The 18593-nt window shown below is 34.8% G+C and overlaps 1 protein-coding gene across 3 annotated transcripts in view; it reads left to right on the top strand.

Moving 5' to 3' along the window:
- Positions 1 to 18593, top strand: part of LOC106870474 (carbonic anhydrase-related protein 10) — a 588026-nt gene that overhangs the window by 285904 nt on the left and 283529 nt on the right. For all 3 annotated transcript variants that reach the window (XM_089347963.1, XM_089347964.1, XM_014916580.3), the window contains exon 2: positions 10553 to 10606. In XM_089347963.1, coding sequence (XP_089204089.1) covers positions 10553 to 10606 — 54 coding nt within the window. The remainder of the gene's footprint in view (positions 1 to 10552; positions 10607 to 18593) is intronic.

Here is an 18593-nt window from a genome sequence, read left to right as displayed (position 1 = left end):
TGGTTACTAATATGACACAGTGCTGATAACGCCTATTAAGAAAGGAACACTTTGTCAGAGTTGTCCTTTTTCTTTAGACAAAACAAGCAAGCTGTCTTTTTCTTGGTCATATTGTAACCCCGGAAAAATTCTTTGATTTCCTGGTGATTATCACTATTTCTGATTCGGCATCTGTTGCAATTGCAATTTGATGATAATTTCAATAAATAAAGAATTTATCATTTGCAATTTTTAACCTATCTCTCTTTGATGATTGCCGTCGAATTTCAAGTTATTGATTAATCTGAGTTATTTCTCTTAGCTCAATTTCATTATGTGGGCATGTGTTCGCGCTCGTATATATGTGTTTTGTGTGTGAGCTAACATCGATTCCGTTTTCAAACTGTTCTTTCCATCGAATATCAAAATGCATACACAGAATTCAAAGTTTAAAACATATTTGTGTGTATTCACCTGATACGCGGTGAGAAGTTTCGAATGCTACGGCTGAAGTAATCAACACATATTCTCATTTTATTGATAGTCAATTATTCCAAAGAATTTGTTTTCAATTCTTTACCAACGCATATTTCACTTTATAATAAAGCATATATACGTATATATGTACATGTGTAGGAGTTTGTGTGTGCATATATATATATATATATATATATATATATATATATATATATATATATATATATATATATATATATATATATATATATATATATATATATATATATAGGTACACACAAGAACACACACTCACATGTGTATTGTATTTCTGTGCTTGAACATTTCTGTCTATTTTATAGAAAATGTATATCATATAATATACATATGTATATATGGATGTGTATATATACATAGTATAATTGTATAAAATATAATACATAATTGGTTGTACATATGTGCGCGCGCGCACACACACACACACACACACACTCATAGATATATAGAAACATGCACAAATACATACGTATACACAAATATATTTACATACATATATCAATTATTGCCTTCATAATCCTTGGGATTAGAAGGAGTCACTCTATAATAAGACAATAAAACAGAAGTGATTTAATAAGAAGGTGCGGCTCGATTAGAAAAGAAATGGAGTTGTTCAGCAACAAATATTAGAATCTAAAGAATATATGCACCGGAGGCAGATACTGACTTAGTGCAATATCTTCATAGCTATTGTTTTCCCAACAGTTCGTTTCTCCTGCATTTTTGTTGTTTCTTTCTATCACACTTTCACACATCTTCTGATTATCGGACAGACTTTGTCAGTTTCTTCCTTTATCGCAGTGTTTTTAATTGAACAATGTTTGTTTGTTTTTTTATAATGTGCGCATTGATTTCTGTCATTAGTACACAATAATTTAATTAGCTCTTAACACATTATAATCAACTATTTAAACACTACATTTATGGAAGGTTTGATTTTGTTGTAGTTGTTTCTGATGATGATGGCGATGGTGATTTTGGTGGGGGCGGCAGCAGGGGCAGTGGCGACTGCAACAGTGGTTGGTTGAGTAGTGAAGGGGAATATAGTATCAGGTTTCTAAATCAATTATCTGCGCATGTATGTGTATGTGTGTGTATGTGGAAATGTGATTGCGTATGTGTTTATATGTCGGTGATAGTGTATTTATATGTATGTGTATGTGTGTGTGTGTGTGTGTGCGCGTGCGTATAGGTGTCTATTTCAGTGTGTTTAATTAGGTGTATATGTGTCGTCTCTGTATGTGTGTCTGTATTCATTTATATGTGTTTGTTCGTATGCTTATATACGTGTCTGTATTTTTAAGTGTGTATATATTAGAGGTGCAGGTAAAATTAATTTTGATATTGATTAAACATTAAAAATCGGAATACATAATAGAATCTTGGTTAAATCTCAGTGAAATTCAGGAAGAAAAAGTAAAAGTTTTGCAGACGAATTAGATTTCGATATTTTCCTCGTGCTTCAACTGATTCACTAAAACGTAGTACGAAATCCTTTATCTATTGGTTTCAAATTTTGGCACAAGGCCAGCAATTTCGGGGAAATGTGTAAGTCGATCACGATCGACCCCAGTACTCAACTGATAATTATTTGATCGACGCCAAAAGGATGAAAGACAACGTCGGTTCTTGATGTGGTTTGAGCTCAGAACGCAAAGACGGATGAAATAGCCCTAAGCATTTTGCCTGGCGTACTAACGATTCTGCCAACTCCCCGCCTTAAGTCATTTATGTATTAAGATATAACACGCAGCCAGTTTTAGAGAGCTTTTATGTTGCAACTCTACAAGGTAGAAATCGTACCGAAATATCTCTCAAGCTGTACTGTGCCGTCTTGCTAAAATCAAGACGTATTTTAAAATATAGTCTGTTTTAACAATGTCTAAACAAAAAAAAAACGATAGGAGAATCGTTGTTCGAATGCCCTTCTTCTTAGGCCAACATGGTCAAGACTAAACTCGGGATAAGCAAAACAGTTACAAAACAATATTATCCTTTATAGCAGATAACATTTTGTTGTACGTAATCGGAGCAACGTTTTGTTTTTCTGCAATATTGATCTGAAGATGTTCAGGCTTGGCATGAGTCACATCGATTTCTACAGGCCGAGAACGCTCAGAAAGATCATGGCTCTGCCTCCTCCATCCCTGATTAGCTTATACGAAATACAAGAACAAAAACTTACGTGCAGCAACTATCTCAAGCTGTCCTTTTAATCAATTCTTGCAAATTATCTCTTATTTTCCTTCACCGCCTAAATGACTAAAATATTTCTCTTTTCTTTCCACGGTTTTTAATACAGTGATAACTACCTATCTTTCTATATTTCACAATTCACCAATTCCTACCTGTCCTTCAACAGCTTACAATTCAGTATTCCTACCCTGCTTTTCTGTTGCAATTCACGATCATTTTCTATCTATATACAGCATACATTTCAGTGGTCTCTATCTTATTTTCTGTAGTATATAATTTAATGATTTCCATCCATCTATGATTATGTTCTGCAGATTACATTTCATGAAGCCATATTCTATGTTTCTCCGGCTTACTCATCACAGAGATGTATTCTCCGTTTCTACAGCTTATATTCCATCCACATTTCTATCTATCTTATAATATATTGCTATTTATCTTATGATATTAATATGATATATAACATTGTTCTATATCTTTCTTACTTCAGAATAATAAAAACTTAAGAAACCTGTATCCCTCTAATATCGATTTAGTTGTACAAATCGGTGTAGAGTTGATGCCATTGCTGTTGTTGCTATTTTTCTTGTTCTGGTCGTAGTTCGTGCTAAGGTTGTGGTATTTCTGTTTTTTTTTGTCTTTCTTTTTTTTTTTGCTTTGTTTTGTTTTCTGTCTTTTTCTGCTGTTACTGTTTTATTTTTACTGCTGTTACATTGTTTTTGCTGTCATTGTTTCTCTATAGAAGCAAATCAACATTGATTTGGTTCTGTACGTCTGTATCTAAATAGGTAGGTTGGTAGGTTGGCAGATATATGTTTCTATACACTCCCACATGTGCCTGTGTCGGTCTTGTCTTAATTGTTAGAAATCTGAGGCAAAATATTCTCCATTACGCAGTGAAATGTTGAAAGAAAATTAAAGGGTTTAGGAGATGGGACTAACACGGAATTGCTATTTCACGCAAAACATGTGGTCAACATCAAATAGACATGTATACCTTACATGCTCACTTATCACACATATCACACATATAGACATACACACACATTTATATATATATATATATATATATTTGCATGTCTGCATTAGTATGCCTGCTACGCAAAAGTGTGTATTTACTATTCAATGCAGATAAAGGAAAGAGTTAGTTCATCAGATAACCAGAACACTATGGTTACACTAATGCTTCAACTCTATGTATACATACAAAATTTTCTCTTTACATATACAATGTATGGAACACCGAGCTTAAATAAAATTTGCTTGGTATGCTCTGTAAAAATATATGTTGTTTCATAGCAATTCAGGTGCTGATCAAGTTCAGAGAATGAAACGTCTTTAATGTTAACAAAAAACGGGAAGGGATAAGTGGGAGCGGGAAATTAAGGTAGTTATTGAAAATATTTAAAAAATACTTTTTAATCTAGCTGAGTTCACTAGAGGAGCTTTCTGTGAATGCTAAACGATTCTAGGAATCTATATATTACAGTATATTTGTATCTGTTTGTGTGCGCATGCGTGCATGGTTAAGAAGTTCGGTCTGCTGCCAGGACGTTCTGGTCTCAATCCTCCAGTCTGGCTTCGAGTAAATATCATTTTCTATTGCTGCGGTCCAACTCACGCTTTGTTAATGGAATCTGATAGACTGTCGAGTGGTTTGTTCTTATATTTCCTGTAGGTACAGGCTTGTCACACTCTATGTCATGCTGAACCTTCAAGAGAATTACGTCAAGAGTACGTGTCTATGTATGAGGGTACATGACTTAGTGGTTAGGGTGTTGCACTCACGATCGCGAGATCATGATTTTAGTTCCTGTGGAGTGGTGCGATTGAGTGTTGCGTTGTGTTCTTGAACAAAGCACTTCAGCTGAAGTTGCTCTGCTATCCTTCAGCACTTGACGCGTAGTACATCATGCGCCTGCTCAGGCAATGTCGACTTGATGGAGAGGTGAGATTATGTACAGCACATACATTTGATCATTATAAGTAAACCATTTGTGCAGGTTGTTCAACAAGATATTACAGAACCGCATTTCTTGGACTTCGAGAGACTACAAACATAGCAGAACTGTATGGATGCATTAATTCGGGAGCAGATTAATTGATTGAAGAATTGGATTTTCATCGCCGAGTATGGATGGCTACGTACAAACAAACAAACATGAACAAGGTGGAAGTTGATCGAGTAGTCCTTTGCACTAAAATTGTAGCTGTAATGTCTTCTGTCATGCGATCTGTGGAGACAAAAACATACAGCCGTATGGTCCCGCTCGACCATGACTTCATTATCTCCATTTCCTGGCACCCGCAGCAATTCAAAGAAGGGCGCAGTCATGATTAGATAATCGCGTTTGATAACATCTACACGAAACCTTAAATAAACTGCCACGTTTGGAAATGACAGAAGTAGAGATATCTCATTATTGCAGGCTTATGTAACAAATCAAACGACGCAATAATATGACCGCCATCTGTAGTTCGTAGTCTGAGGAAGCTTGAGATTCCAGCGTTTACGTAAAAATAAATAAATAAAAATAAGGTAGAAAAAATATGCAAGGTAAATTTTATAGAGGTAAACTTTTGTTCGAGATTATAGCAGATCTGTTATTGCTTGAGGTTGTTAAACTGGCCAGACATCACTACAAGGACACCACGATGTCAACATAAAGTATCACATACAGAAAATACATATATACATACTTAAATACACACATGCACATATAAGTATATACTGGTGTATGTATGTATGTATGTATGTACGTATGTATGTATGTATGTATGTATGTATGCCTGTGTGTGTGTTTCTCTGTGGATGGATGGGTTTGGCTAAATACACAGGGAAACTGATGCATATAAACAGAAAGCAAGAACAAGATTTGCATGTCTTTCTCATTCTTTCTCGCTCTCTCATCTTACTTTCTTTCTCAGTCACTCCCCATCTCCCCCTCTCTAACTCTCTTTCTTTGTCTATCGCCCTCTCTCTCTCTCTCTCTCTCTCTCTCTCTCTCTCTCTCTTTCTCTCTCTATGCACACACAAACACACGTCCATCCAGGCACACACATATATACACAAGCATACTTTATATATATATATATATATATATATATATATAGATGATAGATATATAGATATAGATAGATGATATGTGTATATATATATATATATGTATCTATGTATGTATATACATATATATATTCTCTGTATATATGAATGTATATATATATATATATATATATATATATATATATATATATATATATATGCGTATATGTATATATCTTTATATATGCATTTTGGACACACCTTATATATATATATATATAAATGTGTGTTTGTGTGTGTGTATATGTAGGGGTGCATGTGTGTGTGTATTTCTGTATGTGCCTGTTTTTTTTTTCAAAGTATGAATCAAAATCCTTCCTCTTTCACAGTTCTACGAACCATGTTACTATTTATATGGAGATTAATATTTTTTATGGAATTCTGACATGATCAAACACGTTGCGTAAATTTTTATATCATCACTTTCTTTGTGTTAGTATTTATTCTATATACCTACACGTATGCCTTCCTTTATCCCCGGAAATTCGTTTTCATCACAAACGTGATAATCTGCTTTGTATGTTTAATACTGCACTCTCACCTTAATACATAACTTGGGTAGCAATACTTATATCTACGTCTGTGTACATCTGTAAGTGAGAGAGCGTGTGCATGTGTGCGTCTATGTGTGTGTACGTATGTATGTGTGTGTGTACTTGTGCATGTGTTTGCGTTTGTGTATGTATGTATGTATGTATGTATGCATGTATGTATGTATGTATGTATGAATGTATGTATGTATGTATGTATGTATGTATGCATGTATGTATGTATGTCCATGAGAATCTGTGCGCGCTCGTGTCTGTGCATGTGTGTGTGTGTGTGTGTTGAAATTAGCAGAGGCGTTAAAACATGAGATGGAGCAACTTACCTTTCAGTACTTGGTCTGGCTAACCGCGCTCTGAGTTCGATCTCGCCAGATTCAACTTCTTCGTTTCAAGTTTGATTTAAAAAAAAAAAATACAATTTCAGATTTGTGGATTGGAGTATATCTCCCTCGCTATCCTCTAGGGCAACGCATTTTCCATTTTGTTGGCTAGTACCATGAGAAATATTTCTATAATGTGAGAGGCATGATTCTCCTTCAATTCTCTACTTCCACCAATACGTATAAGATTTATAACAAAGAACATATAGTGCAATATACATGTTCTCTTTTTTAAAAGCTAGAATCATCAGTTTGACCTTCTTTTTCATTTATAGCTTATGTTTTTTAGATGATTAAACTGGACTGCCCAATGGTATTATTTGTAGTTATTTGAGGTCTTGACATTCAAATACCATCATTAATCATATTATCGCTTTGATCGCACTGGCAGAAGGTACAAAGTCAGTCAAGTACAGACTGTGGAAATGTCATTCCCCTGGAACTGAATAGTCCTACTCTCATCATATCAATACACTATTATTGATCACAGTAAGAGTGGGAATGTACATTCAACCTTTGTGTGTATGTGCGTGCGCATGCGCCCGTACTATAACTGCATAAATGGTTTAAACTGATACTCGTAGTATTCTTTAACTTCGATCATATAGTAAATTGCAGTGAGTTTATTAAATGGTGTTTTACCGCAATGCTCTTTCTTTAGCCATGCATTAATCCTTGACCAGCTCCACACCTCAGCACGGTTTTGGGCTGCCTTTAGTAGTGTTCCACTGTGTATAATGCAAAAAAATTAAGCAGATTAATGGTTTCAAGAAGTGTGCTTTATTCCATGTATTATCGCGTATTCTTCCCTTTTCCACTCCTACTTTGAAAACTCCAGCAATAAGGTGAAGTGGGACTTACCTTTTCCTCTTCGAATGATCCATAAAAAGAGAAGATTCATATTATGCATTTTTCATAGACTTGTCATAATCTGAACATAACAGCAATGTTTTATGTACTTGCTAAAGATAGTCGTAAAAACAGAATGCAAACGTCCGCTATTAAGTAAACAGCCCCTTTATATAGGTATACACACACACACACACACACACACACACACACACACACACACACACACACACACAAACATACACACACACATATCAAACGCAAATTTTATTAACGGAACTGGAATTGCCTAGAAGCTATAATAATATTCAACATGCCAACAAATACCATGCAGTCCGATCGCAATTTGCACTGCTTTGTTGCCCATCCTTGTTGCCCTTCCTTGCCCTTCCAGCCGAACTGGGCTTATCAGGATATGTGAGTGTATGTGCGTGTTCTTATAATTATGTTATTATGTAAGCAAGCAGATTTACATGTTTAATGCTAATCAGTTAATCCAGTATCTTCATATCTTAAATTTGACGATAGCAATATATTTGCCAATTTAATTAGAAATATTTAAGGTTATTAAGGTGGCGAACTGGCAGAAACTTCGGGGTCGATTAAATAAGTACCAGTTACGCACTGGGGTCGATATATGTACCAGTTACGCACTGGAGTCAATATAATCGACTTAATCCGGTTGTCTGTCCTTCTTTGTCCCCTCTGTGTGTAGCCCTTTGTGGGCAGTAAAGAAATAAGAAACGTTAGCACGTGGTGCTAAATGCTTAGCAGTATTTGGTCTGTCTTTACGTTCTGAGTTCAAATTCCGCCGAGGTTGACTATGCCTTTCATTCTTTCTGGGTCGATTAAATAAGTACCAGTTACACACTGGGGTCGATGTAATCGACTTAATCCCTTTGTCTGTCCTTGTTTGTTCTCTCTATGGGCAATAAAGAAATAGATATTTAAGGTTATGGAAGAAAATTATCTTGATAATAATGATGCGTGTATGTGTACGTTAATTAGAATATTAATCGATACGAAGGCGGCGAGCTGGCAGAAACGTTAGCACACCGGCCGAAATGCTTAGCGGTATTTCGTCTGTCTTTATGTTCTGAGTTCAAATTCCGACGAGGTCGACTTTGCCTTTCATCCTTTCGGAGTCTATGAATTAAGTGCCAGTTGCATCCTGGGGTTATCTAAACGACTGGCCCCTTCCCTCAAAATTCAGGGCCTTGTGCCGAGATTAGAGAAGAATATTAATCGATACACATTCATGTACGTTGAACTGCATTAGCAAGTTTCTCATACATACATATATACATACATACATACATACATACATACATACATACATACATGTAAGAACATATCCCATATATACACCAACATTTATATGGGATATGCATTCGCTGAATACACGCAAAGATAATGTTATCTTAGAAAAGAAACATCATTTTATGGTAGTTCTATTAAGCAATTCCACTTATCTTACTGGTACCTATTTGAATCCTGACACAGAAATGTGATACTATGTTGAAAATGATATTATTCTTATAGAGATTGTTCCATATCAGTTTCGATTGTTCTTCATTTAATGAATCAGTAATGACGTATGTTTGAACAAGTGTAAAATATTTTATAATTCTTCAAATGTAATATGCTGAAATATATTGTACCTACTATCCTTCCTTTTCACTGTATGCCGATATCGATATATATTCACAAATATACTTAATTTAGCTTAAAATTATACCCATAGTATCCCTTAACTTCGATTATATACAAAATGGCAGTTCTAATGCAATGCTCTTCATCACTATACATAAGAGCTTTTTCTTTAGTTATTTATTAATTCAGCTCCCGGCTTCACGCCGCCACCTGGCCTTTAGATGGCTTTAACAGAATCCAATGTGTTGCATTGCAAGCTATTTAGCCAGATCAATGGTTTCAAGAATTTTAAGTGATTCCATGTATTATGATGCATTTATCCCAGTTCCACTCCTATTTTCGGAGCACTAGCATTAACTTTGAGTGGGGCTTACCTCCTCAAATAATCCATAAAAGGAAAATATTCATATTTTATATATTAAATTTCATCATCAGACCATAACACCCAAATATTATGTATCTGCTAAACATAGTCATAAAAATGCAGGCATCCGCTCTTAAGAAGCAGTTTCTTTCCGTATACAGGGTATCACTGGTTTGATATTAATCAGAAGCTACTGAGTATTTTGTTTCCTCTTTATTACCCAATGTTGACTCTGATCGAGTAGTTCTATGATCAAAAACTTTCCAACCAACATAATTCCGTCCTTTATGAAGCTCTAAAACTTCTATATTATTTTTTGTGTCATTTCAATTGTCAAGACGGTAGGGTGTGTTTTGGAAACAATTAAGTTGTTATTTCTTGCATGTCGACTGTCCATATCGTGTGCCCCACGGCTGGTTCGAATTAATGCTTTATAATCCCTAAATGCAGACTATCCAACCTTGTGGGGATGTGACACACAGAATGTCGTAAGCAACGCAAAAAACAGCTAAAAATTTGGTAAATGAATACATTTTACTTCTGTCGTACTGTATGTGAATCCATGATCATGCATTTACGAGCGTGAAAATATATATGCATATATGGTTGCCTATATATATTCTGTATTTATATACACCGGCACTCTCATTTATGTGAGTACGCACACATTTTCCTTGTTTGTTTATGCATTTACTTATCGAACAGCATAACGGACAAACTATTTGGAAAATATAAACTATACACGTGACATCGTAATTTTTATGATCTGTTTCAGAACTATCCAAGGAAATACTATTATCACCGATGTATACATTTGCATCACCTCGGTCCCTAAGTAGTTTAGTTAGTGCTGATGTATGAAACTCTCGGCCTTTGAGCCACTCTGTTGCTTCTGCTAAATATTAATAATATATGTATGTATGTACGTATGCACATGCATTTATGTATCTTTTTATCTTCCCTTCAGATGGCTCCCCGTCATCGGCCTGGTCAGCATGGTGGCGTTATGAAGGTATTTCTGGTGAGTAATTCTTTTATTTTATAACTACAATTTGCTTGAAAGCCGAGAAAACGCAATAAAGCACACTTACTCGGGAAAATACAGTCGTCAACAATCACAGAGAAATATATGCATGTACACGCAGCACACATTCACACAAAACGCACATTCACAAATACATACAACCTCAGCATTGTGTGCGTACAAAGTTAGCAAGAAACAAAGATTACACAATTCATTCGAGACTTCAATATTATATGTACAAACCTATGAAATTCATGTTTCTGTCTTTGACTAAGCAGCAACTTAAGAACAAAATAAGTTTGAAAAGTTAAGATTCTCAACGGACATAAGCTGAAATAGTATAGTTTGTGGAAAATATTAAAGTTATTTAAAATATTGAAGTTTAAATATACATACTGTGAAGGGAAAAACATACAAGCAGGAGAAATGTTATCTAAGGCCTTTAATATTTTCTTTGTGTGGTACTTCCAATATAATACTCATTTATACACGATGAAGTCAGCTGTGATATAATACTGAGTGAAATGGCTATCGTCCACCCCAGCTTTAACTCGAGGAATTACATAACGATTTGAACAATTTCATGGTTGAAATGAAACCAGAAACAATATTTACATGAATTTGTGATTAGGATATCATTGTTCAAAAAGCTTTCAGGAAATCATGATAAAACTATTAACCAATGTAATTTCATAGTCATATATAAATGGAAATAATTGCTAAAAAGTTAATGCAGGAATAATTAGTGAAAATGAATACGTATTTATAATGAGGGTTGTATATTTACTACAAAATGGCATTAAAGTAATACTTGTTTCCATTTTTAACAAATATTCAAGCGCATACATATACACAAAGTGGTGTGAGAGATTAACACTCAGCACATTTGGTGAGTTACGTATGATTTTAATAACAATTTCGACACAGTTACTACTGACTTAAAATTTTGTGGGTGAGTAGGGTCGGTCCTTTTATCAGAAGTTAGGTCATCCATTTGATGAGAGGGATGTGTCGTACGCACTGTCGAAACTTTAAGTCATGCGGAGCATAGTCCAGTTATTATGAAATATGTGTGTGTGTGTGTATGTATGTATTTGTATATATATATATATATATATATATATATATATATATATATATATATATATATATATATATATATATGCATATATGTAAGCATGCATGTGTGTATGTATGTATCTACACATATGGTCTTGTATTTGTCATAATAATAGGCACCTCTGATTGGAACTTTTAAAGAGAATCTTTTGAGGAAGATAATTCTGTCTTTAACAGAACTGCTATTTTGAACCAATGGACAGTTCGTTATTTTCAATAGAACAACTTCAGTAAGAAACCGAAAATTTTAGTCAAATATTTATCTAATTTCCAAGTGGATAAACTAAAGCAAATTTTATTAATTCCCATGACCAATGACTCAGCGCAGATTAGTGACGTTCAACAAAAACACAACATATTAATTGTTAAAGCTAATATATCATCTATTCAGCCTTTCAGACTCCAAATGAAACGTAAGTTATCGTTTCTACACAAAGGGAATCTATTTTTTTCTTGTAGCATTCTCTATCGGGTTAAAATATTTATATCATTTTTATACATTTATTACAATATTTTGGTTTTCTTATGTTTAAACCTTTTGTCTCATTAAGGCACAAAATAATTTGATAATACTTGTACCATATGCATAATGTTATTTAGTTACAAAATGCACCAACTTTTAATCATTAAGGAAAATGAATGTATGTGTGTGTGATTGCGAGTGTAAGCCTGTGTGTATATATATATATATATACATATATATGCATGTATGTATGTATATATGTATATGTATAGATATATGTATATATATATACATATATATATTTATATATATATATATATATATATATATATATACATACGCATATATATATATACTTATATGCATGTATATATACACACATATATATATATACATGCACGTATACATGTATATTTATGTGTGCACATACATAACTATATATGCATATATATATATATATTATACGCATATATACACACACATAATATATTTCTACATATACCCATAAAAGCATACATGTATGCAAATATCTATATAATATAATGTTTGTATGTGTGCATATATATATGCAAATATAGTCATACGTATGTTTGTGGTGGTGTGTTGTATGTGAGAGAATGCATTTATATATAAATTCATATTTGAATCATTACATTATGTATGGACAATTTGATTATATGTTTTGTCTCTTGATCCTACAAACAGTATGATATAATACTATTAACTTCAAAGCTGTAATTTCTTTAACAGTCGGTTGAGCGTGTTCACTCACGAGTACGCATGCAATCATATATATAATTCATCCGCAAATACACATGAGCATTATATTCTACATCCTTAGAAGATTACACATAGTTATACTTACACGCATACACACACATACACATATACACTCACATGTGTATGTATGCACGCATTTTTATTATATGCTTGTTTGTAATTATGTATGTATATACACATACATATTATATATATATATATATATATATATATATATATATAGTATTATAAATATATATATATATATATATATATATATATATATATATATATATATATATATATATATACTCTTATGTACGTATATTTATGCGTATTTATATATTTACACACATACATGTGTGTGCGTGTATATATATATATATATATATATATATATATATATATATATATATGCATGTACATATGAGTGCGCGCGCGCATGTTTGAATAAATATGGGTGCGTGCGCGCATAGCGTGTAAACCAATACGTATTTGCGTGTTTGAGAACCTATGTGTATATGTTTGGTATATGGTAATATTTTTTGTATCAAGTGTTTCCACTTTTTCTTTCTTCGAAGGAGTGATCATTAAATATCATAATTTAATAAAGGTGAGGAATTATTGAAGAGGAAGAAGTGTCCATTCAATAATCCACAGAAAATGTCAAACAATTCAATTTACTCTACGTTGCTTCATGTTTCTTCTTTATACTTTTGGATTTTGTTATGTTTTTTCCTGATTTCATAGAAATATCATTCCTACACGCACACAGAAATACAGTATACACTAGACACACTCATTGTGTGGGGTGGGGGTATATATATATATATATACAGAGAGTGTGTGTGTGTATGTGTTCGTGTGTGTGTGTGTGTGTGTGAGTGTGAGTGTTTGCGTGTGTGTACGTGTGTACACGTACTCTTCAACGAAATTAAGCCCACGAGAGCTTTTTCAGCTGTTTCTTGTGTGTATTACGTCGGTCCTGAAGCTGCAAATTAACAACTCTTGAGGATTCATTCATCTCTCTTTTTCTCTCCTGTTTCTTCCTCACTATCTATCTGTCTAGCTATCTATTTATCTGCCTTGCTATGTTTTACTCTCAGTCGTATTTCTCCTCTTTACCCTCTTGGACCTTATTTAAAAACAAGACTATATAAATACAAATGCAACATATGCTATTACTATACGCATCCCACACACTAAGAATAATATCCAACTAAAGTTGGATATCACGTTAGTTAAATATCCAACGTTCAGTTTTTATGTTCCTGATAAAGAATTCTATTTTATTTTATTTTAGAATTGTAAAATCCCAAGGTTAATCAAAATTTCAACAAGTTTACTTCATCCATAAGTCGGAGTTCTCATATTGTAAACCAGCTACAAGATAGAGGCAAATCTGTCTCTCACAGCACCTGACAAGATAGCGTGCAGCTAGATATATTATGATTGACAAAACAGATTATATGTCATAGGTGCGCAGTATTTGATCATAAAACAGTAAGATCAGTGTTTATCTGACATCAAAACAAATAACATCTGGAAGAAGTATATACTCAATTATGCAAAATAAATAAATGGTTACTTATGTGTAGGGGAGGGGTATTTTGTGTGAATACATACATACATACATACATACATACATACATACATACATACATACATACATACATACATACATACATCTGCATATATATACGAGGTGCATTCATAAAGCATCCGACATTATCTTTCCGGCCAAAACTAATGCCACGTTGGTAAAATCCTCCGTTAAAATAGATGCACTGATCCTGTGTTTATTCTCACTTCGTGAGCAATTTATTGGATTGTTGCACGACGTCTTCCATACTTATTCGGTTTCTCATTCGGCTCTTCGTTTCGGTTTGTGGATAGCCTGCCTGCCTGCCTGAGGATGCTTCGTCCTCCCCTGAGTTGCAGCCATGTTTGAACCGGTTGTGCCACTCCCTGATGTGAGTTTTGCCCATGGCATCATCGCCAAAGCTCCGCTGAATCTTCTGAATGGTTTGCGCTCGTTTATCAACAAGCTTTTGGAAAAACTTCATGCAATACCTCTGCTTGATACGCATGTGTGTGTGTGTGCGCGCGCGTGTATATGCATGTGCGTATGCGTGTGTATGTGTGTGTATGTGTGTGTGTATGCGTGTGTGTATATGCTTGTGTATGTATGTGTATGTGTGTGTGTATGCGTGTGTGTGTATATGCGTGTGTCTGCTTTCCAACCACATGGTTCCTGTTTCAGTCCCACTGCGAAGCACCTTTAACTGTCAGTTTAAGACTTGTATGTGGATTTGGTACAGAGAAACTGAAAGAAGCCCATCGTATACACGCACACACACACACACATGCACACACACTCACTCATTCACGCACACTCACACACTCACACATATCTATGCAGGCGTGTGTTTCTGCTTGTCACCAACCACTGCTTGGCAACAAGTGCTGGTTTGTTTACGACCTTGTAACTTAGCGGTTTGGCAAAAGAGGACGTTGGAATAAGTACCAGGCTTATAACAAAAAAGTACTGGGGTCGATTTCTTTGATTAAACCTTTCAAGGGCCGTAGTTTAAAACAAGTAAAAGGTAACAAGTAAAATATACTTGTTTATCTTTACTTTTATTCAAAAAGATTATAAAAAACGTAATATCTATAATCTATTCTTTTACGTATTTCAGTCATTTAACTGCAGCCATGCGGAGCAACACCTTCAAGCGTTTTAGTCGAACAGATCGACCCCAGGACTTATTTTTTAAGCCTGGTACTTATTCTATCAGGGTTCTTTTGCCGAACCGCTAAGTTACGACGGCATGAACATAACAACACCGGTTATCAAGCGGTGATGGAGGGACAAACACAGACACAAAGACATACGCACATAGATATACACACACATATATATACATACACACACACACACACGCACACACACACACACACACACACACACACACACACATATATATATATATATATATATATATATATATATATATATATATATATATATATATATATATATATATATGATGAGCTTCTTTCAGTTTCCATCTATCAAATCCACTCACCCGAGGCTATAGTAGAAGACACTTACCGAAGGAACAACGCAGTGGGACTGTACCCGAAACCATGTGGTTGGGAAGCAAGTTTCTTACCACACTGCAACGTCTGCGCCTAGCCATGGTTTCCATAAGCTCGTCTGATTCACTTTCTCTACACTTTTTACATTTAATCCATTAGCCCTAATCCCATATTTATTTGGTTGTGGTAATGTTACCCAACCCGCACGCTATTAATGATTTTGAAATTTAGTGTAAGTAATGCATTTTTCCATTGAGACCATAGAAAATTAAATATTTTCCTTCTCTAAAATTTTTTACGAAAGCTAAGTAAAACATCCTAAAAGTCAGTTCATTTACAAGATACCTTGAACTTGCTGAACTATTGTTCTCAGTACCTTGTAGCACTAAAAATGGAAAATTAATGAAGGAAACTTGAAGGAATCTATTATGCAAGTTATTGATAATAACTTCCCTGTGTGATCTCTTTAACGTAAAAAGTAACGTAGCAATTATACCTGCCATATTAATTTAAACAACCTTTTCGCAACCTCCATCTAATAAACATTCTCAACCCTTTTGTTTGTTATTGTACATTCTCCACTCACGTCCTACACATCCCCTTTACCAATTCTTTCGACTGATTTATTCGCTTAATTTGCTTCTTGACTTTTAAGCACTGTGGTATCTTATAAAATTTGTATTCCTTTATTAAAAATAAAACCCATTTTACACTCCCACTTATTGTATAAATTTTCCTGCTTTTTATAAATACATGATGAGGCTATGTTTCTTCCACAGACTGAAAACGCTGACAGGCGAAACTTGAAATTCCAGTCATCATAGTATATATACATACATACACAAACACATACACACACACACGCACACACGCACACACACACACACACATACACGCACACACACACACATGTACATATATGGGGTTGATGTAACTATACATAAAGGGAGCGATTTGTAGATAGATAGATAGATAGATAGATAGATAGATAGATAGATAGATAGATAGATAGATAGATAAGCCGGCAGATAGATAAACCTGCGAAATCGAGACAACTGACAGGAATAAACAAAAATCGATCTAGTTACACTGAACAACCCCCATCCCTCACCTACCTTCCACAGTAACGACTGTATGTCAGGATCGATTGGCCCCTGCTCACTGACAACGTGAAACATGACAAGAGTAGCAACCAGCGAGATCATGACAACATGGACGGGGTGACTATAGTTTCCCGGGTCGATGACATCTCAGAAGCGGAGTTCAAATCAAGTGAACACTGGTATATGAAGTTGGGATTATTATATTCGCTACCCTTCCAAATGTTACATGTCATGAACTCCCCACTTTATATTACGCAAGTTTTCTATCCAATATCTTTCTGCAACTTTACAAATTTGAGATGGCTGGCGAATAACATTCATAGTTTCGTTGAAGATGTTAATGACGCGAGTGTAGGACAAAACCTCACTAGGACAAAATTCCCTAGAAAAAGACCTTGAGAACAAATCGCACTCCTACAACAAAACGAACAAGAACGTTTTAATCATAATTTTACTTTTATTATTTGTAGTTTATGAACACATCTCTGAGATGTAAAATATTCTTTTCTTTCCTAGGCAGAAGGCCCGAAATTTCGGTACTTAATTTATCGATCCCAAAAAGATGAAAGGCAAATGCAACCTCGGCGGAATTTGAGCTCAGAACATAAGGACAGACGAAATACTGCTAAGCATTTCGCCCAGCGTGCTAATGTTTCTTATTTCTTTATTGCCCACAAGGGGCTAAACATAGAGGGGACAAACAAGGATAAGGATTAAGTCGATTACATCGACCCCAGTGCGTAACTGGTACTTAATTTATCGACCCCGAAAGGATAAAAGGCAAAGTCGACCTCTGCGGAATTTGAATTCAGAACATAACGGCAGACGAAATACCCCTACGCATTTGGCTTGGCGTGCTAACGTTTCTGCCAGCTCGCCGCCTTTGGGATGTAAAATATTGCATTAATTATATGACAAACCTATCACAAAAATTAACATAATAAAAAGTACATCATACCATATCTTTGAAAAATTCAAACACAAAATTCTTTTCTACTCGAGGCACAAGGCCCGAAATTTGGTGTGAGGGGGCCAGTCGATTACATCGACCCCAGTGCGTAACTGGTACATAATTTATCGACCCAGAAAGGCTGAAAGGCAAAGTCGACCTGGGCGGAATTTGAACTCTGAACCTAACGGTAGACGAAATACCGATAAGCATCTCGCCCGGCGTGCCAACGTTTCTGCCAGTCCGCCATCTTTAAACAAACACAAAATTGAAAACGTCATTAAATGTTGAGGTTCGTTTAAAGATCATTTTATTACAACCTGATGTTGTGCCCTATGCTATTCAGAAATTCTTCCATGGTCTTTTACTCATTCACAAAGACCAGAGTGGGTTTTGTCCTGGGAAGATTTTTGTTCGGACCCCATTTGATGTATCAACAGGAGTCCGGACACCTACTAAGTGTCTACAGCCGTCTGGGTTAAGCCTGTT

Source organism: Octopus bimaculoides, chromosome 2 (assembly GCF_046866305.1).
Source record: "Octopus bimaculoides isolate indiv1 chromosome 2, ASM4686630v1, whole genome shotgun sequence".
Lineage (NCBI taxonomy): Eukaryota > Metazoa > Mollusca > Cephalopoda > Octopoda > Octopodidae > Octopus > Octopus bimaculoides.
This window is presented reverse-complemented; position numbering and strand designations above follow the sequence as displayed.